Here is a 23,492-nt window from a genome sequence, read left to right on the forward strand (position 1 = left end):
CATTATAAAAAATCTAATAAAAAAGTGTTTCGAAATTACGCATTTTATCAAACGAAAAATAAAATTATAACTTACGATTTAACTGACAATTAAGAGTTGTTCAGTTGGATTGATCTTAGCAAAAAAATAAACATAAACCTAATCTAACCAAAAGTTTTTTTTATTGAGTTAATGATTAATTTATCTATATATAATTTAATTCCAACTCTATACATTCTTAATTAACAAAAACTAGATTAATGTGACCATGATAAGATCATATTAAATTAAATTAAATTTATTTTAACTAGTTGAATATTTTTTAAATGACTTTTCATAGAGCATATCAATATTAGCATAAAGTAAAATATTTCAATTGCAAAATCGAATTAAGCTTAATATTCTACACCATTACTAACTTGCATAATAACCATAACCATTCTCATCTTGCACAGTGATAACTTCAAAAGTAAAATAAAAATTTCTTGATAATTGTTTAATAATAATGTAGAATATTTTTATATTGATGGTCTACACCTATTAAATTAGAAAACTATTCATTAGTATTTTACTATGCATAAAATAATAAGAAAATAAATGTAAAATATATAAAGTTAAAATTATAATTTTTTTTAATAGAACACATGTATTATTATTATTATTATTATTATTATTACGTTTGCATCTAAATTGATAACCGAAATAGAACAGAAACCCTAACGAGAAAAATTGTGTGCAGAAAAACCATGGCGGGTGAAGAGGGAGGTGGGAAGAAGAGGGTGGTGACGGAATCGCTGGGATGGCTAACGGAATCGTCGATAATGCCGAAGAAGCACCGAGCCATAGAGGGCGTTGGCGCCTCCTCAATCGTTGAATTGAAGGCCGAACTCTACAAGTCTCAGGAAGATTCCAGAAAGTCACGAGAATTGTCAGGTCCTGATGTGGAGTATCAACGCGCCAAGAACATAATCGCTCCCAAAGACCTCTTATCTGTCAAAAACCGTGGCGTCGATGCACGCGCTCACAAGTATCGTATCATTGCATTACTCTCTCATTGTTTTCTGTTCTTATTTATTCAGTGATTTGATGATTATTTAAAAATTATGGTGATTTTGGTGTCAGGGACAAGCTGGAGTTGAAAGCAGTGCGTGATGGCACGGCGAGCTATGCTGCGCTGGAGAGGAAGGCTGAGCTGTATGAGAAGTTGGTGAAGGGAGAGTTGTCCGACGAAGAGGATCAAGAGAAGTATTGTGTGGACTTTTTTCGTAAGGGCACTGAGCATGATGAGTTGCCACCGCCGCCGCCGCCGCCACCGGGCTGCAATGTGTTGCTAGAAAATGATGATGGTGCTGTTAAGGATGATGATAGTGATGCTTCGTTGCAGTTTAACTTGAAGCCTGTTGGGCCTGGGCGAACGGTTGGAGCTTTTGACACTGCTGATTATAAACGCAATATTAGGTATGGGGTTTGTTTTTCTGTTACATTATGTGATTGAATGTCTATGTTCTTGATTAGGGGTTTGTTTGGACAAATTTCTTTATAAGCACTTCTTCTGTCTGAGCAAAACAAGAAAAAAAAGGAAATGAGCTTCTCTGTCAGCTACAAATTACAATTACTTTATATTCACAAGTTAAAAATAATAATTTTGTGAAGCTATATGAGAGAACTTTTACAATAAGCTAGTTTTAAGTTATGAACATTTCATTATTTTCTTATTTTTCTCTCTTAGAAGTGAACATGGAAAAACTTGTTCAAACGGACGCCAGATAGTTTGGACGGATTCCATGTGAAGCGCTTTAGATGATAATTACCGTTAGAATTAGGGCGTGAAAGTGAAACTGTATTCACCAGGTTCTTAATTCTCTCCTGTAAGTTACTTGGAGAAGTATTCAGTGTACAAGGGATGTGTTTTGGATTGTGTCTCAATGAATTTTCACGTTTGATTTGATACCCTAGCCCAATGGAAGATTTATATATTAGCTTCCAGTTTTCATGTTTTAGATCCCTATTGTATGGTTCTAATTCTTAACCAAACACCCTATTTATTGGTAGGCAATGGATTTGCCTTACGGAGTTTCTTTTTCATGAATTCTCACTCCCATCAAAACTAGAATAAGAAAACTATGGCAGTATTATAAGAAGGGTTTTAAAGCAGAGCAGCACCTGCCCCTTACAGGGGCTGCTGTAGGGGAGTGGTTTAGTGTTGTGGCTCAGCAGATCAAATAATGGTCCGATAGCAGGTGTAGTGGCACCATCTTTTGATGCAGAAGAGCCCTCTGAACATAGACTATTAGGACCTTCTGGGGAGCTACTATGGAGATTTCAATTTCCAAAAATGAGTTTTTAGATGTAAAGGATGAGGATGATTTGGATTTAGAAGATAATAGTTGGTCATTGGTATTTACTTGTATGTTTTGTTCAAGATGCATATGGCTTTATTTTGTCCATGATGTAGTGGCGCATCCATGATATAGCCTCCAAAAACCCAGTTTAACCCTGGAACACCATTGTTTGTTCTTTTTTCGGGGTAAAATATTCTACAAAAAAGTTATCTTTGATTTGACTCTTGTTCCATCACACTCAATAAGACTTTTTTAGCCATGTGTTCTGTTCTGTTCTTCATATCGACTTTGCAAACTTTGATCTAGTTTGTCATATTCTTCTTTTATTAATTTCACCGCCATCGTTTATTCTTAGTACTTTTGTTCTTCTTCTTGCTCCTATATTGATGGTGATTATGTGTGCAAACTGACTTATTATTTATCATGAATTTCTTGAAATTTGGGTATTTTTTTTGTTTTTTTAGTATTTATATAGTGTATATACTATTAGTTTGTATTATAACATTTAAAGTCGTGCATTGTTAGAGTTGGCCACTACGTGCTGCTATCCGAGATTGATAACCAAACTAAACTTTTGTGCTGAAATTGTAGACTGTTCCAGAGTTATATTTTGTTTTTGCTAGCTTGGGCTGGGTGAGTTGTAGACTGGCCATGGCCCATGTTCACTTATTGGATTAAACTACATTGAAGAGAGAATATTAGAAATTTGTAATAATTATGATGTAGTGTTATAATATATTAAGGTTAGTAGTAGTGCATGTAAGTATCAATTCTTCCCAGCTTGAGCCTGTTGAATAAATAGAGTACAAAGATGACCCCGTTTGGTCCGTTTGAGATAGACATGGGGCCTACAAATGAATAAGGTTCTATAAATTTTATTTTTGATTTAAAATTTTGAGGGCAAGGTAGGCTTCTGCTATGTTTTAATATTTTCATGATTTTTCTTGGTTAATTATCTCACTAAAATGGCGAGTTTTTGGTTAATCCTAATACTTCAGTTGATCTTGATTTGTAGGGAAGTTCATGAAGAAGTTAATCGAGCTAGAGAGAAGGCTTCTGAAATTAAACTTCGGAGGCAGGAGCAGGTGGCTGCTCATCGTGAGAAACTTAAACAAGCCTATCTTCGAAAGAAGCTGGAACAACTGAAAGCCTCATCTGTTATATCTGGATCTGAAAGTAAACAAACATGATGAATGCACCAATATAACTTACGAAGGCTAATGTTGGTGAAACCAGGACTTCATTATGAAAAAGGTAGGAAGAGTTGCAAGCTGACCAAAATGCTCATCACTGTTCATTAAAGCTGCAGCATTGGTAAATTGGACTGCATGCAATGTAAAACTGCCTCAAAAGATGAAGGAAAAAGAAAAAGAAATGAATAGAAACATAATTTTTTCTGATGTAAATGATGTAATTGGACCATAGTTGCACCTTTTTAACCTTGAGAAGAAACAACCCTAGTCAATTAGTTATTCAGAACTGAGCTAAAATATCAATCTGATAACTGATACGAGAGCTGCAGCAATTACATATGTATATCATATATCGAACCGTATGCAATTGTAAAAAGAATGAAAACAAGCTGGTGAAGGGGATGAAAACATTATTTCACTTATTTGATCCGCTGCATACAAAGAAACATAAAAATAAATAAATAAAAAATATATCTCTTAATTTATATCTTTGAATTAAGATTTGAAATAAAATTTCATGGATTTTGCTTAATATAATCATATGTAACTAAAAAATATTATAGACAATTATATTTTGAATTAAAAAAATATAAATAACTTTAAATAAATAACAATATTTTATATTTAATTACAATATTTTAAATGGAAGAAATTTTCAAGATGACAACAGAAAAAGAGAAAAAGAAGAGACTGAACAATTCTAAGGCAGAAATAGTGAGTGCATATAAATATATGAGGACTATGTTATGGAAAACTCTTAAGAAGAAGCAATGACAAAGTTGTAAACAATTGATATAAATGCTCCCGTTTATATAAAGTAAAATCTAGGTTAATTACAAGTGTCATCCAAATACAACAACCTAAAAACGCCACAAATTTTCTGCTATGTTTATCACAAGGGAAAAAGAAATATTTCAAACTGCAGGAGTTTCATAGCCTTCTTACTGATGAAAAAATTGAATTGAAATCCATGAACAGAAAACCCTTTGAGTGATCTAATCCCTGTTAAAGGCCAGCTTTCAAAAGAAATTTCAATGCCACCAAAATATTATTGTCATTGAGGTGCTCAAGATTCCATTGTATCTTTGAAGGACCATACATCTATTGGCATCAAAACACCAAAAATGATGCCAACAATATATACTATAAACATACATCAAGTTAGGTAGTAGTTATCATTCACTATGAAAAAATGAAGCAAAACTACCCAAGTGATTGATTCTTTCATGTCAATTTAAAACAACTACCAACTGCTTCTTCAAGAGGATGGTGGCAGATGAATTAGCACTCGGACTTGTATTTAAACAACAGATCAATCAAAGATTGTCTCCTGAGGCTCATTCAAACTTTTCTCATCAGATATCATCATCTGTTTTTCTTGCTCCAAATAGTGTATTTTATCGTTCATATTTGCTTTTCTGTATGCTTCAATCATGACAGAGTATGTTGTTTCATCTGGTTGACATTCTTTTTCTTTCATACGATTGAAAAATCTTTCCATTTCAATCAAAGAATCCTCCTTGGCACAGGCAGATATAACTGCATTGTACAATGAAGTATTCATATGTATCTGAAGCTTCTTAGCCAAAACAACACTACTCATTACTTTATAGAAGATTCCTGCCTTGGCATAGCCATTGATAAGGCAGCAGATAGTCTTGGTATCTGCTTTCAAACCCTCAGCAGCCATTTGATCAAATGCACGTTCCATGTTTGCAGCATCACCTGCATCTGCAAACGCCTCAATCACGAAGTTGTAAGTTGGGGTTGTCCATGGACATTTTTCCTTGTGCATACACTGCATCACTGATGACATTTTCTCATACATTCTATTTTTACTATAAGCTCCCATTAAAATGTTGAAAGTGCTCCTTTGTGGCTGTATCCCAAAACTACAAAATTTCTCATACCATTTCTCCATCATCTCGATCTGACCCTCATCACGAAAGATGCCGATGACCGCGTTCATTGTCCAAACATCAGGCTTGCAGGTAGTGCTCTCCAGCATACTTGACACTATTTTCTCCATCTCATCAAACCTCCCGGCCTTACCTAAACCACTCAGGAGGAGGTTCTGGGTGAGAGTGGTTGGCATGATAGATCTTTCTACCATTTTATCATACACCAACTCAACCATTTCAAACTTCAAAGCATCCACAAGAGCTTTCATCAAGGTACTGTAAGTTAAAATATCAGGCTGGCAATCGGGGATGTTCATCATCTCATCAAGAATCGACAATGCCTCATCAACCAAATTATTTCGACAATAAGCTATAATTAAGGCCGTGTAAAGTTCAGTACTTTGGCAACCATCTTCATGTATAGAGTTAAAAAGCTCATTGGCACGATGGGGTTGGCCAGATTTTCCAAGCAACACAATGAGTTTCATGTAAGTATCTTGTCTGGGTTGGTAATAGGGTTGGCCTCTAAGCATGTCAAATAACTGTGCATTAAAAATACTAATTGAGATTTGAGTATTAAACTCATGAGAAAAGAAGATAATCTTACGTAAGATGCTCTTATGCACTCGAAGAATTACTTCTAACTGTCCAAACTCGATCTAAATTTTATTATGAGAAAATAAACTTAAGTATTGCAATTGTAAAATCACTGTGTAAGACAAATTTTGCAGATTTTTATACCAACTACCTTCAAAATTCAATAACATCTGCTATAGCCTATAGTGCAAACTCTTCATTAAAACCTCTCATTTTTATGTGACTATGTCCTTTTCACATGACATTATGTCTGTTTGTTTAAACTTTGTTAAGAAAAAAGTACATTTTTAAATAAAATAATCACTTATTAGTAATGCTTACATGTTTGGATAGACTTATTTAAATAAGCAGTAGAAGATAGAAGAAAGTTGAAAAAACATGGAGTGTTGTTTTATGACAATTTTGGGACAAAAAAGTACCCAGACATTTGGTGATGGCAGTTTATCCTTCTATAGGGTTACCCTCCTCCTCTTCCCTTACTAATTTGTTTTTAATTAAACCAATGTTTTTGAATCATGTAAACAAACACATATCAGTTTCTTCTGATACAATAGTCACTTAAAAATGAATTATTTTATCACTTTCTTTGTTGATTTATCACATCAGCACTTCTCTCTCTATGTGTATAGGAACAAAGGCTATCCATGGATCATTTTTGAACTTTCAAAACTAGTATTAAAGGTAGTAGTGGCATACTAATGTAGCAACCCAATTAAATCAACATAAACCAAAAGACCCTCAATTAATTAGACATAAGAGTATAAAAATCCAAGTATTCATCAACAATCATAGTTTTCAGCCTAAAAAGAAAAAAGATGAAGTTTTTGAAACAGAAGGGGGTGATGACTGACCTCAAGGGCAATAACCCAGTCCTTCTTATGAATGTGATAGTTCAAGACTTCAGGGAGAGTGTGTACCCAGAACTTATCACTCTTCCTTTTCTCCTTCTTTTTCTTCTTCTTCTTCTTGATGGGTGTCTCCTCCATACCCTCAAAGAACAGTGTTTGGGAAAATTCCTTATCTTTTGGGTTTCTGGTTTTGGTTTTTGGAGCTGGTTTTCTGGTAGAATAGCCAGAGACACTGGTTTTTGATGCAGCAGGAACCGAGAAGCGGGTGACCCGAAAAAACGGATCTTGGGTTGTGGGAAATTTGGAATGGGGAATGGGAGAAGGAATAATGGAAGAAGAAAGACAAAGGGACATTGAAACCATGGAAAGGAAACATACACAGATAACTTTGTTTCTCTGAACTTTGAACTTTTGTGTGTTTGTTTTTGTATTTCATTGTTGTCATATTAATTTTTATAGTGTTGGTCCATTTACATGTAGAATACACTAAATAATTTATAATTTGTTTTCGTAAATTAGTTTTAGTTTTTTATATTTTGACAACAAAATATTAAATAAAAATAGCGATTCTTTTAATTAAATGTTCCACTAATAACACAAGGATGTTTGTGTAATATTATTATCTTAATGCACTCATTAAAATTTATCATCAATGACTTTGAAAACTCATTTCACAAAAGCTCCCTCAAAACATTTTTTTAATACTCTCTTTCTGAAAAATAATTATTTAATTTCATATGCCATTTTAGAAGTTCAAAATTATATTTATTATTTTGTTATTTTTATACCTATTTTCTAATTCATACACGTATTATTCTGTTAGATGGAGACAAAAATGAGGAAAATAGAAAAGTGTACAACTATTTTATTATAATTAAAAAATTATTATATTTATTGATTTCTAAAAAAAAAACTTTAATAAAAATGAATAGAGGAGGAATATTTAGTTTTTGCATGTTGGAAATATAAACTAAACTTAGGGTCATTACAACACCATGCACGGTAAACCTGTAATTAATATGAAAATAATTAATATAGGACTATTTTTATACACTGTATTAGATAAAATTCACAATTCATTTAAAAAGTTATAAAACTAAAAAAAGACACATAAAAAAAATAGAATAACATACCAATTACGATTATTGAAGTGAATAGCACTCGACTATATAATGAAAGCATGGGTTATATAGAAAATAGTACACACTAATATAAAGATAGAATTAATCAGGAATTACTATGATAAAGTTAATCCATACTTAATAAGTTGGAATGTAGTAATAAAGTAAATAATGTTAAAATTTATTATTATCAGTTTTAATTAAAATCGACATAATAAATATTTATTTTTTTGAGTAAGATTTTAACTGATATAAAAAATGTTATAAAAAGTTGATCATGTGTTGCATAACTCAAGGATATGCTTCAATTTTGGATCCCTGGGAATAAAAACTCTGAACATTGGTGCAACCGATGAAGCATAACCCCTGATAAATCTATAGTAACCAGTTATGCCAAAAAAAAACTTCTAAACTGCTTCAGATTAAGAGGAATAGGCCAATTTAAAACTGCTTCTACTTTCACTTGATCCATAGCAACTCCAGTACCTGAAACTATATGACCAAGATTGTTGTAGACCAAAAGAACACTTAGATAGAAATAGCTTGTTCTATTTTAGAATCTGTAACACTACCTCCAAATGATACAAATGTGAAGACCAAGATGGACTATAGACTAATATGTCATCAAAAGACACAAGTACAAAACTTTCTTCAAGTCCTTGAAAAACTTGGTTCATTAGACTCTCGAAAGTAGCAGGGGGGCATTAGTGAGCCAAAAAAGCATCACAAGCAATTAATAATGACTTTGATGAGTTCTAAAAACAGTTTTATGTTTATCCCAGGGTAAAGAATGATATCCTGACCTTATATCCAACTTAGGGAAATATTTGGCTCCGAATCATTAAGAAACTCATCAATAGTTGGGATAGGGAACTATCTTTTATAGTAGTAGCATTTAAAGCCATAATCAGTATAATCTCCAAATACCATATTTCTTCTTAACCAAGATGATAAGAGAGGAAACGGGCTTGTGCTAGGAACTATAAGTTCTTCCTTCAACATATCTGACACCATAATTTCAATTTACTGTTTTTTATTATGAGGGTATCTATAAGGCCTTACCTTCACAGGTCCACTTTCAGGCAACAAGGAAACAGTATGATTATGTGAACTAGGAGGAGGAAAGTCAGATGGAATATCAAAAACAACTTTGTAAGTACGTAGCAAAACTGCAATGTCAGTAGGAATGCCAAACCACTGATCTGCAGGGCAATCATGATGTTGAACATGTAAGGTAAAAACTTCATAAATGGGAGAAGTGTGGTGCATTCTGCTCAAATGATGAAACTGGGCAGGACTAGGCAGCTTTGGTTTCTCTCCGTATAAAGTAACAAAGTGATCCTCTAATTGGAACTTAACAGTCAAGGCATTATAGTCTGAGATATGTGGTCCCAAAGTGGAAAGCCAAGTTGCACCAAGCACTAAGTCAGCACCTGCAACTGGTAACAAGTATACCAACAAAGTTAATGAATGTGCTTGAACCTTTACTTCCAAATCTTGAACTAGTCCTTCCGCAACCAGGGCATTCCTATTACTCACTAACACTAAATTAGGAATAGGGGCAATCAGAAGTTTCAAACAATGAGAAATTGAAGGTTGTAAGCAGTTGTCAGAACTTCCATTTCTAACAATATTTGAACCATCATACCATTGATAGACCCTTGAAATCTCATTGTTCCCACTCCTGAGGATCCATCAAGAGCATTATATGACAAATGATGTTCTTGGTCAGAGGGTAATTCTGTAGTATCCGATGCATTAGGGGGATCCAATTCTTGAGCCTGATAATCTTCCTCTTCCAGTTCTAACCACAAGTACTGCTTGTTTGGACATCTATGACTTGGAGAGAATTTCTCATCACAAGTATAGCACAATCCCTTATCTCTCTGCAATTGCATCTCAGTTGGTGTCATCTTTCGAACATTACTCATCTTGGTTGGGTGGAAAAGTATGTTGTGGTGGAGTAGGTAGTAAAAGTGGAAGGCTAGTGGTTTTTAATGTTTGGTTCATGGTCAGGTTATTGGAAAAACTGGTTGGTTTACTGAAATGGCTGGTAGTGTTTGGTTTGGATCTTGTGGCATATTTCTCTTTATACAGTTTGGCAAGAGAAAATGATCCCTTCATTATGTTTTCAACTCTAACATGCAGGAACAGGAACATCACTTTATTTTATCAGTTTTATCAGTCTTAATAAAACTCTTCCATCCATTACTCAGTCTCTGAATTGAGTAGTCAAGCTCTCTCCAAGCACCACTTTACTTTACTATATTGTATTTTCTTGCCATACCTCTTGCGTACAAAACTAGTGATACCATATTGTATTTTTGTACAATTTTGATATAATCATTTGAACGCAAGAGATTGAAATTACAATCTCTCATTGTAAGTCAATTAGCTCTAGTAGAAAGGACTAATTCTGCACAACTTGACGTACCAAAGTTTGAATTTTCATTAAAAGAATTTGTCAACATTTAATGGTATCTCAAGTAAGATTACCTCCAAAAGAAAATATTAAAAGAGAGAAAGAAATCAAATTCAAAGTAATCAAGAGAAAGAAAGATATTAATGGCACCAAAATTCAATCTAAAGTTGCCTGCAAGTTACATGATTCTCTGGTTACAAGTAAACTAAATCTAGTTGCTTATATAATTGTCATAAATAAATCAAGATAATATTAAAGGGTACTCACCTGTAGTAAAACTTGTATAATTATTGATTGATACAAATACCCTCCTAAATGCCCGCGAACTGACCCTATTATCTTTGCATATACATGAACTAATAACACCATCTACCTAACATTAGATAGCACAGTGAACATTTTGTGCTGAACATCTGAAGTGAAGGTAAACCTTCCCTACATATTTTGATGACAGCAACTACCACAGATGTATATACCCAGAACTAATACTTTCACACTTCAAAAAAAAAAAAAGTCCAGGCCTACAGCAAAGAATATCTGATATACAACATTACATGGACCCATATTCCAATGATTCCCAACTGAATGGCTGGAATACATAATAGACTTTGGGTGAGCTTTTGAAGAGCAAAGCCACGCAAACACACACAGCTGCAATGGCAACCATTGACAGCATTGCTGGCCTATAAACCAGTGCAGTTTTCACACCACCATACGCCAACTTGTGCTGGCATAGCCCACAATGTCGCAGCATTGCTGTTGTTTCAATCTTCTCAGTTTGCAAACTTGAAACTTTTGATGATTTATGTCCATCTGATTGCTTCTGCTTTATGTTACTATCTACAAGAGTGCCTGGGATATTAAGCACATGTTCACTTTTGCATGTGTTGCTTATTTTCCTCTGGACAAGTTGAATGTAGGAGTAGTGGCCTCGCAGGGATGCATGGTCATAAGGGGTCAAACCTGTAGTGTCCTGAGCACTTTTCCATGCCTCAATTCCCACCTGAACATGGAAAACAAAGGAGTTAAATATTTTTTACTACACCCTGCCACATGTAATTCAATTAAGAATAGCCAGTTAACTAAATCCTGCACAGGAACTAGCTAAAGAAGGTGAAAAGTGGGGAACAGGAAGAATGCTTTAAGTATTATCAGAAATAAAGGAGCGTTTGGAAGAGCTTGGATCGTATATGAGCATATCACATCTTAAGCTCTAAAAAGGCATTTGAAAGCTCGTAAAAGTGGCTTATGAGCCTTGTAAAAATTTCAATAAATTTCATAGTGAAACTTAAAAAATAAACTCATCTGATATACTCATTTAAAAATTGCTTTTGTTTACCCAAATGTTCCATAATTACTAATAGTTTAACTGTAATCTCCATACACATCTCCCATCCGTTGCATTGGAGATCCCATATTAATTACTGATATGGCCAAATAGTATATATGAATGAGGCTGATCCTTATACCAGGAGTCGGCCCTTATCCAATGAGGGTGATCCTTAAGATAGTACCACAGTCTATCCTAGAGATAGTTGGCCGAACCACTTGTTATGAGATTCTTATCGGATCATCCAAAAATGTCTAATTAAACACAACTTACGTGCAAGATATCTAGTCTTGGTATATAGGAATTGTTGGAAATCTCACATTCACTAGTGATACGATCAAAATAGTGTATATAAATGAGGGGCAGTCCTCATCATATGAGCTAACTTTTGTCATCTTAAGCAGACCCAAACCCAAATTCTAAAACCTGGAGTTTGTAATAGTTAAAAAAGTAACTGAAGACGTATGATGCATACAGAGAAGAAAGGAATTACCAGTCCTGGATCATCAGTTAATGCATCCAATACATTATCCGAACCATGTATACTTGCTGCAACATGAAGGGGAGTCAACCCAGCCGGCCCAACTGAATCAGGTCTGAATATGAATCTGTTAGGGGACTTGCTGACTTGCTGCTCTTTACTGTTTCCACCATCTGAAGCATTAACTGGCACAAATTTTAACAGTAGTTCCACCATAGGCCTGCAATTTCTTTTTACCGCTTTGTGCAGAAGATCCATCTCTAACAATGCTAACTCAACTGAGGTATGCTCTCCTATATCAACAGTGTCCTCAAAGATAATGTTCAAGAGCTTTTTCATCACAGCACACCAGTCATGGTCCATAGAGAAGCCAACAAGCCACATGAACCGATTGAAATGGAAGCAATCTTGTACAGGTGCCACAGGACCTAGCCGAACTTTCATACGGTTTCTGTGAAGGAGCCAACCCATTTCCTGTATGAAATACAATGCTTGAGTCTTTTCTTCCATTCGTTTAGTTTTCATTTGGATGTCATCAGCAGTCTCAGCTGTCTCAATGACATTCTCCAGCTTACATATCTCTGAACAAATTTCTTGCTCTGCAACTATGAATGGAAAGGAACAGCTGCTAAGACCATTATCTTCCACCTGAGTCAAGATTATCTATCATATCAGATATGAAAATATAGCTTTAAAAGCAAGAGAAAGTGAAATCCTATTTGTGCAGAATATCTTTTATCTGAATCTAACACTTGACAATTCTCCGCTTCAACAGCAGAAACTATCTAAATGCATTTTTGCATGGATAGGTTACTTGGCTCCATTCAGCCTTTTCTTAAACCATTTGAAAATCTGTTGGTTTCAGGAATAAAGTATCACTTACATAACTAGTTTCGCCAAGGGAAAAGCCACATAATTACATAATAAATCAATGTCTCAAGACAGGAAAAAGGAGAATGGGTGATGTCAACCTATGACTCAGTCTCATTTATTGAATGGTTTTCAATTGTTCATAAAATCTAAAACTATGGAGGACCTTCAAAGTTTATTAAAGCTAAAGTCACCAAGTGGCAGTCATCATCTAATTCTAAGCTAAGCTACAAAAGTTCACATTGAAAAAATAAAAAATTACTTCATAAATTTTGCTGAAGAGAAGGCCAGTGCAAAAAGAATATTTTTTTCTATGAGTACAAGTACACCACCTCAATAAACCCTCTTCCAGCCACATTTGGTATACAACAAGAGAAGCTCAGATGCTGAAGCTCATGACGTCCAATGGCAGCATCAGCATCAACCAAATCATAACAACTTTCTTGTACCAGATACTTCCCTTCAAGTGCACAGAGCAACCTGAAATCAAGAGAAATGGATTAGCTTCAGGTCCAATTGCAGCAAACAAAATCCAGACCACAGATTTCCCTTCCTTCACAAATCTATCTATATTGGATTTATGTAACTAACAAAAGCAATCATTTATAAGATGTTACTTAGAAGAATAAACAAGTCAAATAAATTGTGGAATAAAATCATACATTATTCAGATAGGAAATGATGTTCGAGTATTATTATATTATAAAAATTAATTAGGGGAAATGATTAGAAAAAATCATTTCAATTACAGACGTGATTTTAAATATCAACAACTAACTATGCCAAAAAGACAAAAATATTTATTTGATATTTAGATAAGATCTAATTAACCTAATCTAGTCTATACACACTTTTTTTATACTGTAAATTTGGAGCATGATTTAAAATGCATTAAGTACAAACTCTCAGATACTATTAATTACTTAAAAAATAAGTATTAAGACAAAAGTATTTTATTTTAACGAAAGAATACATTTATTTAAGTATGTATGTATCTTCCTTTTCTTGTAATATCTTCTTCAAAAATTATCAAAAAATATAATTTCACATCTTTTATATTTTAGTTATTTTTAATTTAATTTGACCATACAACTGACAAGTGATATACTAGTAAGGAAAAACTATACCCTAGACATTTAAGTAGTGTATCTCTCTCATCCAACTTTGAAACAATGTCAGGGCCTGGAAAAGTATTGCATAGAAGTCGTACTTCTCTGAAAATCCTATCTTATCATATTGCCCTAAGTCTAAGGCAAATGATGTATCTACAACGAGCAACAAAAACATTATATATTTTGTTTTTTCCTAACTTCTTCGGATGACTTAGTATGCCCTGCAGTATAATAACTGAAATAAGCACACTGTTATCAATGGCAGATGGTGGAATATGGTAGAGGTAAAAATTCCACTATATAAACACACCAGTGCAGCCTATAGCACTACCATAATAGGCCTCCCTCAACAAACTGTCTATGGCGGTTGGTGAAAATTCCACCATGTCATTCTGGCACAGCCACACCATTTAACAACATTACCTAAGTCTCAACTGAACAGATTTGAATCATCAGGCATATAGAGATTTACCTGGTGTTGGACAGCAAAAGGTTGAATCCTTTCACAATAAATTGAACACAAGAACTTGAAGAAACAGCAAGTGGTTTAACACAAAAAATCTGACAATTCTGTGGACTTTTGAATCGCAATGGTACATCTATGACCACCTGACCTGCAGGAGAGATTTATGACATAAAATAGATTGTTGTTACCTAAGTAAGATGAGATAAAATCCTAATGATAATTGATATACAATCACATGAGAAGAATGAACACAACACAGTGAGAGAACAAACCATTATACAGAAAAGCTACTGAGTGCTGCACTCTTGTATATATCCATCCTGTTCTCCAAAAAGAATCATTCGGCGTAGCAAGTTTTCTCAAGCTGGATCCTAGATTATAGCATAGCTGCATTATGAAATAGTAACATATAAACATTTAGACATTCTATGACTGTTCCCATGATTCCAGTAGGCAACTAATATATCATATTATATCAAATTATACCTCTTCCCAAGCGGAATTTTCTAGACGGAGATATACAGTTAATATGATACAGCCAGGCCTTATATAGCTCTCTATCTCAGTGGGACTATGGGATAACCAGTTAAGGATCTGACATTCAAAGAAAAACATAAATCAAACATATAAAAAAACAGTTCGGTGAAATTGTTTATACCAATTTTAAGGCAAAGATAAAGTACCTGTGATCGGAGAGCATGGGGGAAATCATTTGGAGCCTTGCCAAATAGTTTGAAAACAATTCGATCTGTGCGACTCTGCAAACAGAAAATATAAATAAAATGCCAACAAATACAATCTTGACAGCCACAAGAAAACAAAGTTTATACTTGAGGTGGAGGAGGAACACTCTATCTCTAAGTAGACTATGACTTAAATGAACATTGAACTGAATGCATTACTTTATCAATCAATAAGAAATGAATCAATCATAACATCTATTATACACAAGTTTGACAAATATATAACTTCAAAAAGTTTACATCAGATAACCAATTCCATGGATTTGCAATAGCTGAGAAATCTATTAGTTGATAAACAAATGGAAACAAAAAAAAACTAAAATGAATCATAAGGTCGTTTCCCAAATAAACTAATATAGCCATCCAAGCACACATTATAGTCTACATGATAAATTAACTTACCTTACCTCTTCTTTGATACAGAAGAAATAGGAAGATTATCACTTTATAGAGTAATAAGGAAATGAATTTCAATCACTAAAATAATATACCTGAGCTTCTCCACTAGAACTAGATGGTGACTGTGTAGAGGTTGAATCTGAGTTTCTACTCGTCTGTGGTGGACTTGACTTGAGAGAATCACATTGAACCCATAAAGGATGATCAAGGGACCCGTTCCCTGAAGGCAACGGAGGACGAGAATTTCTCGTGTTCTCAACATAATCCTGTACATCATCATACGCACTATTCAGGTCAATATTACTTAATCCAATTCTTCCAACCGTAGGCTCTGCTGAGACTGAATGGGGTGGAAGACTATCCTGTGACAGAAGTACATTTGATGGCTGTGGTAATGAAGGATATTTTGAACTTCCTACCCCATCACTGCCCGAAGCTATAAATCTTTTAGTCATACCATTAGCAGGAGTCATCTCACATTGTACCATAGACTCTGGAGGGTCCTGACTGATTAGACCATTATCCATCTTGGTAGAAGTATCAAAAGGTCTGGACGTTTCAGGACCACTAGAATTTGTGTTGGGAACATTATGTGCAGTTCCAGAAGTTCCAGCTTTAACCAAATCTTGAGATCCCTCCAATAAAGACACTATATTTCTCCCATTAATTGTACCAGCCACACTTGCCAGGTTCCTCAGCAGATGAGATAGAACATCCTGGCTTGTCATATTATCTGAGCCATTTGCTGCAATTATATCGAGTCAAATAAGTATACCAATAATGAAATCCAGCATAGCATAGATAATTAGAATAGGCTCAAAAGAAAAGTTTATCTTTCAAAGAAATATTTCAGCAGAAACACACTCCCTAGAAGGCTAAAACTTCCAACTTTTTAGTGATCCAGTATTCATGTGCCCATGGGAAACCATAACAAAAATGAAATGATAATGACAGCACACTGAATCATTATTCTAATGATCAATCCAGGCAGAGTAACTTTCATTCCCAAATTATTTTCCCATCCTTTTGGCAATGAAAAATCTATAACAGAGAAAAGGAGTCAAGCTAAATTGTTCAAGAAAACCACCTATATTTCAGGTAGAGTTTTTTGGGTGAAGAAAACCTACAGCATCATTAGAAAAAAAGAACTCTTGAAATCATCATGGCAACTAAGCAAGTTCTTCATTTAAATAACCCATGTTAGCATCATTAAATTGTCACTACAATCAGGTCACACATTATATTATATTCATAACACAAGATAACACATCCCAAATCATCCCCATTATCATTGTCAATTCAGCACTAAATTGCCGTCAAGACTTTACTATTACACCTTCAATTCATGAATGTTAGGAGTCTAAACTCACTAGTTACAGTAATGCTCGATTACTACTACGTTGTTAATTAACAGTTATGGTGCCACCATAACACTATAACATGGCCCTTTTGAATCACTTTGCCATTTGCTATCCATTATTTTCTGTTGTATGGCGTTATTGTCAACCATGGCACCCAGCATGCAGCAGCATCCATGACAGAACTTCCCCCTATTTCCTTTTATTTTCGATTTTAAACAACACTTTTAAGGTATTACTACTACCAAAAGTTTTAACGGTTAACCCCCCCACAGACAAACACCAATTTCAATGTGTATTTCTCTCTCATCAATCTCATGAAAGTGTAAAACCTAGGATTTCACTTGTCCACTCTTGTGAACCTTCTAAGCCACGGCCAACCATAACTGTAGCCACCACCCGAGCTCTGGCAAGCTTTTCCTGTGAACAAATCCGGCAAACCATAACAGGTTTTTTTCTTTGTTTTTGTTTTTTTGTTCTTCCTACCATTTCTTTTTCTTCTTTCTCTTCTTTTTCATTTTTCAGATATTCTTCATCTCTTTTTCCCTTTTCTTTGTTTTCTCTCTTTGTTCTTGTTCTTCATCAGTTGAATATTTCTGGGCTCTATTTTTTCAAAATTTAAAATTTAGTTGTCTTATAGAATTAGAGAATTTTTAGTTGTTTTTAAAATTTCATAATCATGTTATGTTCTATGCTATTTTTGTATTAAAACAAAAATGTTGTTCCCAATTCTTTTTCACTTTTAGACAATGTCAGGCACCCAAAATCAAGTTCTATGTTCTTCTGAATTTCTTTTAATTTATATATACATATATATATATATATATATATATATATAATCAGATATTAATATTTTTAAAGATATTATTTGATTGTGTTAGAGATATGATTTGATAGGGAAATATGCTCTTAAATATTTCCGATTATTAGATATTGTTTGTGTTCCTTAGTACTGTAGTTTGTATCTCTTCATCATAAATAAGAATACTCATGTATACAACACATGGAGCTGGTTTCTTCTCAACATGGTACCGAAGCGGTATATCCTGCATGACCTATTTTGTCACTAATCCTTTCAACATATATATTGCAACCATAGGCCGTCATCTGCTATTGATAACCTAATTATTACTAAATACAGAGATTCAAGCTCAGAAAGCCAATGCTGGAAAAAAATAATCAAATCATATCAAACAATAGAAGGAACTTTATAAATACCAAGAATTATGTTAAATTTTTCTGATTTTTTGTACATATACACTACTTTTATATTCTAGTTAGCAAAATTAGAAAAACAATCAATGAGACAACCGATCTAAAGGACCCCATTGGTGCTTAAAATTAAAGCAGGGCCAGTTCTAAATTTCATTTTTGTTATGCATTTCAGTTTCAGAATTAGACCTAATTCTGAATGATGATTTCTAGGGAATAAATCAACTCTTAACCTAAACAGCAACTTTATTTCCAAGAAAAAAGAATAAAAAAAATGCAATCTACATCACACATATGTCGTATAACACCTCCAGCCACCTAACTTCAATACTTCAACAACCATCACCTGAACAGCCACCATTTATTGCCACCACTACTTGGATACCTGCACAGCTGCTATCCAATCTGCTTCACCATATTATTAATTAATTAAAAATTGAGTTTACTATGTAATTCATATATCAAACAAGAAAACTAGAGCTGAGCTCAGACTATAATTTATTGTGCTTTGGCACAATAGCAAGGTTACTACCAAGTCACTTGGTGGGCATGGCTTCCAGTAACCAAAATGACCTTGCCACTGATGAGAGTAAGGCCGCATACATTTGACCTCTCCCAAACCCCAAATAGTGCCTAACGTACTCAATTCATTGTTCAATAAAAATTATAATTCCAAGCATCAATAGTAATTTTATTGTTCAAATGAATCCTAAGGCATTTACCATTGATTTGCAATGAGATTTAAATAAACATAAAAAATTATGTCAATAGGGTGGACTTTGCCTTTTATGACGATTACATGGACTAACCAAAGTTGCCATTAGGTACATAAAATGGTGCACATGAGATTATCTCTACCCAAGCAAAGGAATGCCCTTTAACTTCTATTGTTAAGAACAAGTCATTCTACTCTTCATCTCAGAGAAAATATCACCCAAACAAATGCAAAGGAGAAGTTTCCACATATATATCTTGAAAAATAATCCTAGGATAGGAATTAAGTGTGAACTTCTGTGGTGCCAAAGGACATTAAAATTTCAGTTGTGATCATAAGCCTCTTAAAATCACATAGGATAGGATAGGACACCTTGCAATATTTCAAGAGAATTATCCACCCAAAAGCGCAAGAAGGTTAGTTGTTTTGACTTTCAATTCCCATCAAACTTGGAAGTTCAAAATTGTAAGCTATATACAAAGGTGCCATTTCTTGAAGATAATAATTAGTTATTTCATTTTACCTCTTCAAAAAATTTATTTATGGTACAATATTTTCGGCATTAAAGCATAAATCACAAGTTCAAAGATATCAATTAATGCCTGCCAGCAAGGTATCATCTGCAGAAGCTTCCACCTTTTTTAGAAAAATTATGATGATCACACTTTGTCCCATGCAGAGGATACACAGACCAAACAATACAATAAGCAGCCAAAATACATAAATTGTGGTCGAGAAGAATGCCAAGTAGATAAATTTCTAAACATACACAAACTCACAATGCATATTGGACAGTATCCTTAGCAGACTCATTAACAGATAGCTACTGCCCTTTTCTTCATTTACAGAGCCGTCATTAACTACACTAGCATCAGGATGCGTTTTTCTCCTTCTCTTATTGTGGCCTGCAAGACGCCTTCGACAACTTCTCTTCCCTTCATCAAATTCTTGAAGAACATGAAACCTGCCATAGTTTTAACAAATTGTACTAACTGGGGTGCTAAAGAAAAGGTTCAGGAAACTACAAAATGCAAATAGAGCAGGTTTCAAATAATCAACCGCAAGTGATAGGAGGGCTAATAGAGTTAAAAACATTACCCCACACAAACCCCAAATAATTATCTTTCTCTTTAGAATATGTTCCAAAAAGTTAGTGTGATGAACAAACGATAATATGAAAGGAGCTCCCCCATAAACTATCATTTCATAACCTAACTGACCTGCTACACTGTTGACAGAATCTCTGCATAACATTTCCAACTAGTGCCTTGCTTGCCTTAGAATGCATATCACAAACTTTGTGGCGGCGGTGATAATCCTTCGCACTACTAAGATCAGCCCTACAATCTTCCACCTGACAAACAGCCCGGTTCAAAGTACTCCCAGTTATCTTTGTCTTCTTTCCACTTTTTTCCTCCCCTTCTATGATAGGGTATACTTGGACCCCAAGGTTCAAATTAAGAGAACCAGCTCCATCATTCATCTCCACCCCTCCTTCATCAGCAACACCTCTCCTCCTCTTCTCCAATTCTCTCCTTCCTTCCGCAAGGTTAACATCATCATGAGCAGAAGACAAATTGTTAGAAGCACCACCAATTGCAAGAATTTCAGGATCAGCAGGAAACGGCTGGCGACTCCTACAATCTGATGGCACTGAATTCAGTTGCGTAGCAGTGAAAAGATCCCCATCCCACTTCCAATCATTCAAATCCCACTCCAAACTTCTCTTCCCAACACTCTTCATCTCTGGCACCACAGGTCCATACAAATACTGATTTTTACCCTCTAATTGAGCCTCCATGAATCCAAACACCCCAGGAAAAAAAATCAACAAAATCCCAAACACCCAGATTCCAAGTCCACCAGAACACAACACCCAATTGCAGAAATTACAGCATAACCACAACGACTTTAAACCCTTCCTCCAAAAACACTAACTTTAACCACCTAGAAACACCAAAAAAAGGAACAACAAACCCCAAAAGCAAACCCAAGTCACATGGATCCAACAACAGCTACATACCCAAAACCAGCAAAGATGCCAGAATCAACCCTTAAACCATGGGAAGTAACCCATAATTGAAAAATCGAAACTTGCAGCATGATTTCACGTGGACCAATAGCTCAATGTCAAAGGATTTGAAGGTTGGGAGAAGTTTGCATCAAAAGTGAAGAAAAATTGAAAGGGAGAGAAAAGAAGCAAAATGGGAAGTGGAGAGAGATGGGGAGAAAGAAGAATATAGGAGGTGGCCACAGAAAGCATGCGTCAAACAGAGGGAAATTAGGAAAAGGTTAGGAAGGAATGTGATGAAAATGCTGTTTCTGTGCTCAGACAGTGCCGCTTTCTCTCTCTTAATTTGTGTGTGATGCCATGGTAAAGGAATCTTAGAGGTTATAAATTCACTTTTTCTCTGGTAAAACTGAAATCAAAAAATGGTCAAAAGTACGAAACAAATTGTACAGACACTGTCTGGGGATGGTAACTACTGACTACTAGTCATGTTCATACGTTGCCACCATGTTTTTCCACCATCTTCATACTACTCATGTTTTCCATTTCAACATGGAAACTAAAATAATGAATTTTTTAGAGAAATAAATGGTTTGAAATTAGAGGAAGATAGTTAAAAGTTAAGGAAAATTTTGAAGGAAAAATTAATGAAAATTTGTCTGTCATGGAATAAGTACGAAATAAGTGTCGTGATCTATAAAAAAAATTAATTGATAAAAAGGAAGATTAGAATTTTGATATAGTTATTAAAATTAATTGAAAATAAAATTTGATTAACTATTTATGTATGTGGGGGATATAACTCACTTTTTTGCCGTTTTCTTGAAAGTAGCATATTCAAAGAAATTAAAGAAAATTTACTTACCATTCATAATTAATTGTTATCAAAGAAAAATGATTTACGGGGTTCACAGTTAATTGTTATCAAAGAGGTTACTTATCATTTTCCTTTAATTGTTTTTTAATTATTATTGTGGTTTTCTAGAACCAGTAGTTTCCTTTAAGCAATGTAACACACAACAAATAACAACATACATTTGTTTCTCTCTCCTTTCATTTACTCTTTATTTCTTTTCATTTCTTGGGTGTAAGTGTTTAACCCTTATAGAGAGAATTTGTTTTGAGACTATTTATCTATTAGTCTAAGAGGGATTCATTGTACTCCCAGTACCATTTGTAAGTGTTTGACTCTCTCACCGGTGATCTTTTTGCCTCTATTTAAAGGGGTTTTTTACCTAAAAAAATTATGGTATCATTCTTATTTTTCTTGTTACTTTAATTTCTCATAATCTTTGATTGAAATTATCACGTTTCCACACACGATATCCCCACAGTATGGAAGTTATTGAGGTTAAAACGTCATTTTCATTACGTTACGGTTGAAGAATTCAATAGAAAAAAATATTGCCATTGTGGATAGATACAATTATTGTTGAAAATGGATTTTGATAAAATTAAATAATATTTAAATATTAATAATTGAAATAGATTTAATAAAAAATTATGAGTGTAGTTAAATTTAATAAAATATATTAAAATTGTTATCAACATTCAACGCCTAATTATTATTAATAATTGAATATATCAATGTAAAATGCAATATAATGGAAAAAATAGTAGAATTATAATAATAAGAATTAAAAAAACAATAATTATATGATCACAATTATCCTTGAAAGAGTTCTGAAAGTCATTAAATCTTTGTTGCAATTGGTTAATTCTTTTATGAACCTATCAAAACCTCTATTCGTATTGATGGTCAAATTATTTAATCCTGGCTGCAAGTCCTGAATATCACCCCAAATTTGTGAATATATTTGAGTATCATGAGAAATTTGGGGTTGAGATGCTATATCTTCAACATGGTCATCGAGTATTGGTGGGTCTTGTTCATTGTCATGGTGATCTCTATCATGTTGCCAGACACTGTTCACTTGAAAGGTATTATACTTGTTCAAGGTTTTTGTTCAGAAATAATGTGATCACCCTAGTTTCACAATTGCATCGATGGATAAGTCCACGTCGTACTGAGTCATGATTTGTGTAATGAAAATGTCGTTAGAAAGAGGTATGTTATTGTCTCAACATTTCATCATTTTCCATGATGCAATGAGGTCAATTAATCAATATATTATTTTTCATGTCTCAATATAAAAATGTCTTCATCCAATACTTGAGAAAAATTGTTGGCTCGCAGACTCAAGATGCGCACAAAAGTGTAATGCAATAGTCTATTATTAATATTCAAATTACATATATTCCTGACATTTCGACTGTCCATCTTTGGTCTGATCATGGATGTTGATGACTACTTTACGGCAAATGCACTCACTGTGTTGTCAGAAATAATAATTTTTCTCTAAAAATAGATATTGAACCCACAAAGAACAGT

The 23,492-nt window shown here is 34.1% G+C and overlaps 3 protein-coding genes across 4 annotated transcripts; 1 reads left to right on the plus strand and 2 right to left on the minus strand.

Annotated features, from left to right (window-relative positions):
- The first annotated feature begins 651 nt into the window (after window positions 1-651).
- Window positions 652-3,811, plus strand: LOC137820695 (uncharacterized protein At4g18257). The gene is made up of 3 exons (XM_068624886.2): window positions 652-1,006; window positions 1,102-1,437; window positions 3,337-3,811. The coding sequence occupies exons 1-3, from the start codon at window positions 726-728 to the stop codon at window positions 3,509-3,511; spliced, it is 792 nt and encodes a 263-aa protein (XP_068480987.1). The 5' UTR covers window positions 652-725; the 3' UTR covers window positions 3,512-3,811.
- Window positions 3,812-4,531: 720 nt separating this feature from the next.
- Window positions 4,532-7,283, minus strand: LOC137820694 (pentatricopeptide repeat-containing protein At3g06430, chloroplastic). Its single transcript, XM_068624885.2, has 2 exons — window positions 6,864-7,283; window positions 4,532-5,957 (listed from the first exon to the last, which is right to left on the minus strand). Exons 1-2 carry the CDS (start codon window positions 7,221-7,223, stop codon window positions 4,827-4,829), a joined length of 1,491 nt encoding a protein of 496 aa, XP_068480986.1. The 5' UTR covers window positions 7,224-7,283; the 3' UTR covers window positions 4,532-4,826.
- Window positions 7,284-10,673: 3,390 nt separating this feature from the next.
- Window positions 10,674-21,654, minus strand: LOC137820176 (squamosa promoter-binding-like protein 1). 2 transcript variants are annotated; one of them, XM_068624083.1, is made up of 10 exons: window positions 20,310-21,654; window positions 19,869-20,053; window positions 15,897-16,549; window positions 15,346-15,420; window positions 15,149-15,256; window positions 14,935-15,049; window positions 14,669-14,810; window positions 13,417-13,564; window positions 12,227-12,862; window positions 10,674-11,406 (listed from the first exon to the last, which is right to left on the minus strand). In XM_068624083.1, exons 1-10 carry the CDS (start codon window positions 20,888-20,890, stop codon window positions 10,954-10,956), a joined length of 3,096 nt encoding a protein of 1,031 aa, XP_068480184.1. In that variant the 5' UTR covers window positions 20,891-21,654; the 3' UTR covers window positions 10,674-10,953. The 2 variants fall into 2 exon arrangements, with proteins under 2 accessions (XP_068480184.1, XP_090150953.1); XM_090294827.1 differs by lacking the exon at window positions 20,310-21,654 and having other exon boundaries at window positions 19,859-19,999.
- Between the last annotated feature and the right edge of the window lie 1,838 nt (window positions 21,655-23,492).

This window comes from Phaseolus vulgaris, chromosome 9 (genome assembly GCF_051622355.1).
Source record: "Phaseolus vulgaris cultivar YP4 chromosome 9, ASM5162235v1, whole genome shotgun sequence".
NCBI classification, from domain to species: domain Eukaryota; kingdom Viridiplantae; phylum Streptophyta; class Magnoliopsida; order Fabales; family Fabaceae; genus Phaseolus; species Phaseolus vulgaris.

What these genes read in the sequence shown, in the direction of transcription:
- LOC137820695 (XM_068624886.2), top strand. Translation starts at nt 726, where the DNA reads ATGGCGGGTGAAGAGGGAGGTGGGAAGAAGAGGGTGGTGACGGAATCG. An exon ending in GTCGATGCACGCGCTCACAA is followed by an intron (nt 1,007 to 1,101) that starts GTATCGTATCAT and finishes TTTTGGTGTCAG; the next exon opens with GGACAAGCTGGAGTTGAAAG. An exon ending in GATTATAAACGCAATATTAG is followed by an intron (nt 1,438 to 3,336) that starts GTATGGGGTTTG and finishes CTTGATTTGTAG; the next exon opens with GGAAGTTCATGAAGAAGTTA.
- LOC137820694 (XM_068624885.2), bottom strand. Translation starts at nt 7,223, where the DNA reads ATGGTTTCAATGTCCCTTTGTCTTTCTTCTTCCATTATTCCTTCTCCC. An exon ending in ACTGGGTTATTGCCCTTGAG is followed by an intron (nt 5,958 to 6,863) that starts GTCAGTCATCAC and finishes TTTAATGCACAG; the next exon opens with TTATTTGACATGCTTAGAGG.
- LOC137820176 (XM_068624083.1), bottom strand. Translation starts at nt 20,890, where the DNA reads ATGGAGGCTCAATTAGAGGGTAAAAATCAGTATTTGTATGGACCTGTG. An exon ending in CCCATGCTCTCCGATCACAG is followed by an intron (nt 15,257 to 15,345) that starts GTACTTTATCTT and finishes TTTGAATGTCAG; the next exon opens with ATCCTTAACTGGTTATCCCA. An exon ending in CTGGAAGAGGGTTTATTGAG is followed by an intron (nt 12,863 to 13,416) that starts GTGGTGTACTTG and finishes ATCTTGACTCAG; the next exon opens with GTGGAAGATAATGGTCTTAG.